Source organism: Protomyctophum bolini (assembly GCF_963924005.1).
Source record: "Protomyctophum bolini genome assembly, chromosome: 17".
Taxonomy (NCBI): Eukaryota; Metazoa; Chordata; class Actinopteri; order Myctophiformes; family Myctophidae; genus Protomyctophum; species Protomyctophum bolini.
Window position 1 is genome coordinate 14,367,177 of NC_137878.1, and position 9,694 is coordinate 14,376,870.

General features: G+C 44.9%; 1 protein-coding gene across 1 annotated transcript in view; it reads right to left on the bottom strand.

Annotated features, from left to right (window-relative positions):
- The window catches only part of grin2da (glutamate receptor, ionotropic, N-methyl D-aspartate 2D, a), a gene marked incomplete at its 3' end in the record, with an annotated part of 168,608 nt that extends 160,210 nt beyond the window's left edge, over nucleotides 1-8,398 (bottom strand). The window contains exons 1-2 of the mRNA XM_080787099.1: nucleotides 8,275-8,398; nucleotides 4,046-4,183 (exon numbers count right to left, since the gene is read on the bottom strand). Coding sequence (XP_080643225.1) covers nucleotides 4,046-4,126 — 81 coding nt within the window. The 5' untranslated portion in view covers nucleotides 4,127-4,183; nucleotides 8,275-8,398. The remainder of the gene's footprint in view (nucleotides 1-4,045; nucleotides 4,184-8,274) is intronic.
- Nucleotides 8,399-9,694: the final 1,296 nt, after the last annotated feature.

The following is a 9,694-nucleotide window of genomic DNA, read 5'->3' on the forward strand; positions in this document are numbered from 1 at the left end:
AATGACCAACCCATTATAATTACTCATATAATCAGTTGATTATATTGTATAATGAAGACAAGTGATATGGATGAGGGTGGAAATTAGTGCAGTCGCATGCAGGTAAACACAGCGTTAGGGGTCATCAAATTGGCAAACTGTCACATATTCTCAGTTGCTGGAAGAAACTTTCCTTGTGGCTTATTTCTCAGATCAAGGATTGCTTTCTTCTTGTTTGTCGCCGTGGTGTGAGATTGCAAGTTTGCGCCTTTCTGAGCCGTGGCGTCTTGCTTTCTTCTTCGTCACAAACTTTGACTTTGATTGCAATCTGAACTAGAAAGGTGTGCTCAGTGAAGTGCAAATCTCCATCAGGAGGCATGCCCCAATAATTATACCTGCACTGTCTGACACGGAAACATCAAACTGCATCTCTCTCCATCTCTCTCTCATGCTCGTTCTTTGAGCCTGGAATCCTCAGTGGCACACATGACAGGTCAGAGAGGATGCAGAGCCCTGAGGGGCAGGCACAGTTTCTTTCTTGGCTTTGCGCTGTTGTCTCTTCAACATGGCATAAGATATTCGGTTCATCATCCTGGACGTTTCTTCTCCAGGCCGGCCGATCCAGTGGGTCCTGTTGCATTCCTCAAAGCGTGTGCTTTGACCAACTTTTCAGATATTTTCAACCTCTCCCTCTCTCTCTCGCAGGCTGAGGTCCCCATGAGGCCAGGTCTGAATGACTGGAGTCCTGTCACCCACAACTCTATCGTGCCTTGAGGGGTTGTTGGTGAGAGACTGCAACTGTGCTACCTCGCTGAACAATTGCATATCGTCAAAACAGATGCAATTGGAAGATGCAAAAGAAGAAGAAGATGGATGTGGCAAACAGATGCACAAATGCTGTTTGTGGCCTATACTGTAGGTCTGCATTCAACTTAATAGTTTCTGCCAAGCTCGACACAAAGCTCAGTGGCCTGCACCCAACCTGGTGAGAATGGACAAGATTACATCACACTCTCTGACCCTCAACACAGCTAGGATCCACTCAGGGCTGTGTGCTGAGTCATCACCTCTTAGTACTCCCTGCGCGCGCGCGCGCGCGCACACACACACACACACACACACACACACACACACACACACACACACACACACACACACACACACACACACACACACACACACACACACACACACACACACACACACACACACACACAGACAAAGTGCAAGATTGCAGTACTGCTGCATGCATCTTCATTGCCATTCATGAGTCTGAGGAAGATGGAGCAGCATTGAAAGTTAGTCTGCTGTATTATATACTTAGCACATTCATAATAAAGAGGCGTAATTGTCTGAGATGCTCCAGTGTGTTCTTCTACATTTGATGTGTATGTGTTTTGTGTGTATGTGTTTTGTGTAGTGTAGTGCGAGCGGCAGACAGGGGTTGAACGTTATTCAGTCTCTTCAAAAGCCACTCTCTTACTTGGCACACCGGCTCACGTGGGATCTCAGCAGAGATATCGCCCGCAACTCGCTCAGCCTCCCGAGGCCCACTGGCTTGAAAAATACTGTTGACACAAGGTTGATTGATTCCTGGTGTGTGCGGGGAAACGTGCGTGGCACGCCGTCCCAAAAGTAATTAAGCACAAAATCCCAGGGCTGTCTGTCAGTGTGTATTCATTTGGTCCTGCACTTCCTCTAGGAAGTCAAACGGAATATTAAAGCACACTTAATATTTATCGACGCCATTGTGGGGACCACAGGAACAAAGATTTATTATGTCTTTCACTCGAGCCTCAATAATAAGAATAATTATTATGGCAAGAATATTGATACAATCACATGGATAAATGCATTAATGCTTATGATATGATGGTATTGTTACAAACAAAACAAAAAACAAGGCACTACTACACTACTACAGGGTAGACAGGGTATACTTTTTTCACTCCTGCCCAGAACAGGCTTTAGACATGCATCCTGCATGAGTCTTGGCTCAGATCTGAACCCATTTGATTTAGCGTTAGGTTCAAATCCGCTCTACCAGCAGCTCACAATGCATCACAGCGCCACGCTGTGTATGAGCTTTGGTGTTATGAGCTGCTATTGTTGACAAATGATGTGCATTATGTGCATTATTGTGCATGATTCCATGAAAGAATGCCATCTAGCCAAAATCATTAAAAGTCTGCTCAACCACAAAATCTCTGCTTTTTTGTGAACCTACACCAACATTGATCTTGTGAAGCACGCAGTCCTATAAACACAAGGCAAGAAAGGGGAGTTCCCTTCCCTCCATAGATATACTGTAGCAAGGTAATGGGGCGTGCTGAAAAAAAAAAAAGGCGTAAAAGGGCTTTAATGCAAAGTGTGCGTGTGAGCTATGATGATTGACAGCCAGAGGGTGTCAGCAAGCTTAAAAGGACTTCCTGCAGTATACATTCAGGGAGCATATTAGTATTCTTCTAGTAGGTATAGTCTCTCAGGACACCATTGCCAAATTGTTGCCACAGTTTTGAAATGCTTCTGAAATTGCCCTGAGGTGTCATGCCACTCAGAAAAATCTCTTCGTCCATGTGAGAGGGTGACCTGTTTTCTTATTAGGCAGTCTCTCTCTCTCTCTCTGACTCTCTCTCTCTCTCTCTCACACACACGCGCACACTCACACACACGCCTCACACAATTTCCATCCGCTTCCGCTTTCCGTCATACAGTCGGAAGCTGCCATGCAACGGTCCAAGCATGCCCGCCTCGACCCTCGACTTGCGTTTCATCTTTGCAGTGTAAATCAAATTAATATCTTTTTTTTTTTTTAAGATAGTTATTTATCGTCTTAGGCGCTCCGGTGGCGCAGTGGTAGAATTACCCACCACTGCAGGAGGAGTAGGACGAAGGCTCTACGTCCACCCGATAGGGGCTCCTCACTGGCTGGTGAGTCAGGACAGCAATGACAACATACCAAAATGTGTGTGGGAAGGAATCAAATGGCATAACAACTAAATTCGGGAGAAAAATGTCCATTGTAGCCCTTTCAGGGGGCCTATAATTATACAGTTCTCAAACTCGTGTGGCTGTCCTCAGCCACATAGCCTGGAAGAGACCTATAGGCTTCTCTGGGCTTTTCAGGGGTGGAACCATCTCTAAGCTATGTGCCCGCGCCCTCTCTCCCCCTCTGCTCCCAACCTCACACAGCGGAGAACACTGACGTCACCGCATTTGGAGTGACACCCCCTCTGCATTCTTATTGGCTAGTGAAAATACAACCAGTTCTAATGGCATTATGTCTCGCCCGGGCCTTATTTTCTTCTTTGAAAAAGATGGTTGCTGGAAACCTCCTCATACATTGACATCTCGCCAATGGGCTTTAACCTTTCTAGATGTAATCTATCCACCCTGGGCAAGACCGCGACTGAAAAGACTATCAGCGGAAGTGCAGGATTTTAGCGGAAGTATCGCCGAAAGAAATGACGTTGATGCTTTACAAATCAGTTTACATTCTCCGCGAATGAAACAAGTGTCGGGAAAATATCGTATCCGGGGGAAATACATCTGACGGATATTCCGGAGGATACAACCGCCGATAGCTTCTCAGCCTTAGGTTGTGACCAGGCTTTTCTTTTCGCAGATAAGTAAGCCTGGGACCGAGGCTATAATCTATCTGGAGATGTCAACAGCAAGGTTACATGGAGAAAAAGAGGAAAACATTCATATTTGGTCTAGCATTGCAGATATGGTCAAGGACATGATTTAGTCTTTATTACTTTATAACTGTATTTTCCTATTACACAGTGATAGGAATCTTGGCACGGGTGTGCATTTTGTGACATCTTTGGTCCCGGGGGGGAGGGGTGGGTGGGATTGTTTGTTTGTAGTTTGTTTTTGTGTTCCTTTTCTTTCGCTGTTGTATGTGTATTACTTGTTTTCTTTATTCATTAATTATGTTAACATGTTTGATTGTGCTATTTTGTCTTAAATAAAAAACATGTCCGCAGTTTCAGCCACATGCTGTATCCATCCAGCTCTTCCCATCAGCGGGCCTGAACGTGGATGATGTTTGAGTTCTTACCTGTGGCTCTCGTCCCAGGCTGGCCCCTCCTCCCACGGCTACCACGGGAACGCCGGTCTGGGCGGAGACAAACTCCAACATGGGGGCCAGGGGGGCACGGTTAGGGGGTGGTGGCCTCTCCTCCTCAAACACCAAACCCTGGGAGAAGACACAGATATTAGATACAATCAATTAATTAGACTAACTGTTACACCCCTACTATAGTACTAAAGTAAAAAGAATAGAATAGATGGTGCATCCATTCATTCATCCACCAATCCATCCATCCATCCATTTATTCATGCATGCATTCATTCATACATAATGAGCCTTTGGCTTTATGGTGGCAGAAAAAAAAGACCATGTGACCACATAGGGCTGAGCACCTATAGGTTCTCAACCAGTGGTCCGGGGACCACCAGTGGTCCTTGAGGGGGTTCCAGGTGGTCCCCAGCTAAAAGATGAAGAGTTGGTAACCAAATGGACCCTTGTAGATGTTTAACTCTTGAGTGTAAAATGAAACCAAATGGACCTCATCTTACGCTCTAGTTAAATTATTGGCAATTTACAAGTCTACACTGAGAAGAGAATGTATATGGTACCACAACAATACAGCATGGAATTGTGTACAAAATTGTATTCAACAATGACAAAATATTCTAAGTCATCAAATGGTGGTCTGTGGCTCAAATACTGAATAAATAATGGACCTTCATATGAAAAGGGAAGACCACTGGGCTAGGCCATGATTACACTGAGATGCGTCACCAGAAACTCATCAGCAGCACAACAATTGTTTTCCTAGTTACGCTACAGCGCACCTGTCATACACTCTCTTTAATTGAACTCTGAGAGTTAAATTAACAATCGTTGCTGTCGGGCAGAGACCTCTTATCTAAAATTAGTTTTCTCGTAACTGTACTTGATCACATACTACAACGTCACACAAAAGCATAGGTTTTAGCTCTGCACGCTTGAAACGCTGTGCGAAGCGACGTGTTTCGAGCTTGTAGATCTGCTACTTTTGCTGTTTTTTTATTTGAATCCTGAACTGTTTCTGACATTATGACTGAGGTTTCCACCCGACTAACAACTATGGACTAACTAAACAAATGAACCCTTTCAGTTCCATGTGTACGATCTCAGAGTTTGATAAACACTCAGGATTTTTACAGTGTAAGGAGGAGGATCCATTTGCATGAATTATGCATTTCCTTAATGACTGTGTGCATGTCAATGCACTCATTTTCAATGGGTAATGGCATGCTTGGCTTGTTCATTCCATTGTCTGAGGTCCCGAGGGCCATACATCCATGTACGTAGGCACAATATTACTGTTATTATTATTAGCTGTTGGCGTGGGGTCCGCTAATTTATTTGTGGCAATTGCGCATTCATAAATTCACTCATCCGTGCATTTGTTCATTTCACTCGTTAATTTGCTTTCGGCAATAAAACACATTGCAAACATGCCGTGGTGCGTATTCATCAATTAACTCTAATCTGGAATCTTTTGAATTTGAATCCTGGAAAGTATAACAGTTTAGGACCCGACAGAGACGATAATGATCTCAAACCTCCACAACAACCAATACAACACTCTGCATTCTACACTGCAGGCATGATCAATCAATCCATCAATGAACCCATCCATCTGTATGCATGCCGTTTTTATTGACAGTGTCTTTGTGTACCTGCAACAGACTGAAATAGTAAATAAATGGTACCGTAAATAGATAGATTACATAGACATAGATAGATTAGTCTACTTTTATTCATATTTGTTTAAACTAGTCTTTGATGTGATGTTGTTACTCTTCTGTACCTACAGTATACTGTGCCTGCGTCTATCTGCAACTTTCACTGTGCTGTCTCTAGCGCCTGAATTTCCCCTGCGGGATTATTAAAGGTGTCCATCTGCCTATGCTGTGTTATTGCATATTTATAACCCTACCGTCTATAGATCTACAGTAGAACTTTTTCCCGACTGGTTCAGAGTGGACCCAATGTTATTTTTTTAAAGACGGACTCGGACCCATGAGGTACCTATTGCTTTAAGTAACAAAGTATCTAACCAATTGCTTTATATGAAAAAAGAAAGGTGTCAGTTATACCCCATAATGAAACCATAGCAGCTACAGTACATAGGAGCCTATACCATAACAGACAATGACACTGAATTGTACATTTTGCGCTCCGAGTCTGTGCGCAATACTCTCCGCTCATACTAAAATGACAGCATGAATTGATTGGGGTTTAATATGTTCCAAGGCACAAACGCAAACTATCAATACTAGATTAAGACTAATTCAGTATAATTGGATAATGAGAACTTACATAACCCCGGAGAAAGTAAATAAATTTGATCCAAACATTCCTGATTTATGTTATAAATGTGGGGAACATAAAGGTACACTGTTCCACTGCTTATGGGAATGTGAGGAGATTAAAACATTTTGGAGGTCTGTGGTCCATTATGTCTCTCAGATTGCGTCAGGTCCAGTTCCTCTTTGTCCTAAATTATGTATACTCAGTATTTATCCATTAAATTGTACACTAAATAGTAATGAAAAAAGAATGACCGACCTTTGCCTGTTACAGGCCAGACGCTCAATTGCGCTATGTTGGAAGAATGTCAATGCCCCTACGATCGGCTTTTGGCTGAGGAATTTAACAACCAGTTTGGCACATGAGAAACTAACTTATGTAATTAGGAAGAAACCTGAGGTATTCTATAAGATATGGGAGAAGTTCTTGGACTTCATTAAGCGAGGTGATATTGAAGAGGCTTTGGATGTATAGTATTAGTGGTTAACTGAGTAGTCAGCTGGGGGGTGGGGGTAGGGAACTGTGATGGACATTGTGAATCTGTTTGTTTAACTGTATGTAATGTGTTTTATTTTCGTTTTTCGTTTTGTCATTATTTATTTTTGTTTTGTATTATTATTGTCAATTCATTTCGTGATAAGATTTTGTTTGTATTTGTGCTGCCAGAGGGATGTGGGGGGGGGAAAAATATATGTAAATTGTTGAAAATACCTATGTGCAATATAAAGAAAATGAATAAACATATGTTTAAAAAAAAGAAAAGAAAAAAAAATGACAGCATGCGCAGACTTTGTTTCCCTGTATATATTGCGCTGCTGTAATCTGATTCCAGGTCAGTGTAATCATCATAGCACTTCATGTTTTTCTCTACCGATCAGCAATGAGCACGGGTCTTCTCGGATCCACACGGGTATTGCACACAATGATGAACAGACCCGAGGTTAGAGATAATAGAACCGGACTTGACCAGGGTCCGAGGGATTATGGAAAAACACAGAAACGGACGCGTACTGTACATGTCTCGAGTCCGAGACCTGTACGCGAGTTTGGAATCGAGGGACCCGTGAAGAGCTGCATGTACTCTACATAAATGAATACTGAAACCAGATATTATCATTAAGGAAATGTATGTGTACTATGTAAACTCTTCATTTCCATTCTCCAGGCATTCAGTTGCAAGAAAATAAAGAAAAAAGGGGACCCCCCCAAATAATTTGGCGACCCCCCGAGGCGTCGCGACCCACGGGTTGAGAACCCCTGTATTACAGGACATATCCATGGATCCATTGTTAACTGCATGCTTCTCTTTTCATCTCTCTAGTCGCTGATCTATTCTAGATCAGAGGAGGAGAGTAAACCCTTGATATGGAAATATGCTCATCAATCACCTTTACACTCATATTAAGTACTTGATATCTCACTTTGATTCAGTTCAAAATAAATGTAGCCCTTTGAGAATTATTGTGTCGATCACGCATGACTTTAAATTACCTGGTTAAAATACTAGAAATACTAAATGATCCTCCAAGACTTTTGTTTGAATCCACAATTATTAGATATTCTTCAGTTGATACATATTGATGTTTCATTTGCATGGTTCAGTGCAGTGGTTCTCAAGTGTTCCGGGGACCCCAGGTGTCCTTGAGGCGGTTCCAGGGGGTCCACCGCTAAATGCATTAATAAAAAGCACCGTGTGAAGTGAGGGGCACTTTATCATCGTACATCATCATGACGTAAAAAGAATGTGCTCAGACACTATGACAAAGAATTCTCCATTCATTGTCAATGGGAATTTAATGTTTGTAGGACGGAAATCTACATTAATAGCTGAATATAGGTGGGGCTAGCGCCCGTGTGAAGTGAGGGGCGCTCTTATCATCGCACATCATCATGACTTAAAATAGTCTATTTGCTGTTTGTACCTGTAAGGGCGTGGTGGCCAGCAGCTCACAGAGCTGCAGCAGCAGGCTGCCGGGGCTGCTCTCGTTGACGGACAGGTAGATGACGTTGGCCGGCCCCGACGGCGTGGACACCTGCTCCCCTTTCAGGGCCACCAGCGAGGCGGTGAACGACGACCCTCCGCCCGCTGACGCCACACCACCACCACCACCCTCCGCCGCCACCGGAGCTCCTTCCGCTGATGCCGTTACACCCCTTCCTCCTCCTCCTCCCCCACCTCCGCCCGGACCGCTCCCGGGACCGGGCCCCAGCCCCGGGGGGTCTCCGCCCCCTCCGGCCCCCGTGCCGCCCACCACCGCCGTCTCCGGGAGTAGAGAGGAGCCCGAGAGCACCACGGCGATGTTGACACCGCCTGAGTCCCTCTCTCTGTCCCGGGGCCGGTGCAGCAGGGGAGGCGAGGGGCGCCCGGGCCCCGTGCAGGCCAGCACGGCCAGCAGGAGGGAGAGGGCTGGCCGCGGGCCCGCCATCCGTCTATGGGGAGGGAGCGGCAGGTCAGACGGGGGAATTGGTGATGGGATTGCAGAGTGGAGGAGACTGGCTGGGTTCTACGGGAGATAATGGAGGGAGGGCGTAGCCCCCCGGAGAGGGTGGGGGTTGGAGTTCCTGGGACGGAGGGGCGAAGGAGAGAGGTGGGATGGTGGCTTAGCTGCACTTCACTTCCTGATGAGGAGAGGAGAGCCTGGAGAAGAGAAGAGAAGAGAAGAGAAGAGAAGAGAAGAGAAGAGAAGAGAAGAGAAGAGAAGAGAAGAGAAGGCTGAGTGATGTGTGACTTCATATCAACATCATATCAATACGATTATATAAACTTTTGGCTTGATTACAATAGGACTAGTCCTTGAAGGAGCATAAATTCCTTGGCTCAGCTATCCAAAGTAATGGGGAGTGTGCAAGAGAGGTGAAGTAGGCATGGTGGAACGGACAGAGGAAAGTGTCAGGAGGGATTTGTGACAGAAGAGTAGTGAGACTGTATGTCTTGGAAACAGTTTGGAAACAGTGGTACCGACAGAAAGACTGGAGGCCGAGCTGGAGGTGGCACTGGCAGTATAGTGAAGATGTACATATGATTCCCATTATGACTGGAGGGACAAGATCAGATATGATTACATGAGAGGTGAGAAGGTTTGGGGATAAAACAAATATGGGGAGGTTGAGATGGTTTGGACATTATGTGGTGAGGGGAACATTGGGAGCTGAAGATAGAGGAAGGGAAGGTCAAAGAGGAGGTTCATGGATGTGGCGAGAGAGGACATGCAGGTGGCCGGAGTGGCCGAGGAGGATGCAGAGGACAGAAGCATATGTAAACAGAACAGATGAGGAGGATGCAGAGGACAGAAGCATATGTAAACAGAACAGATGAGGAGGATGCAGAGGACAGAAGCATAT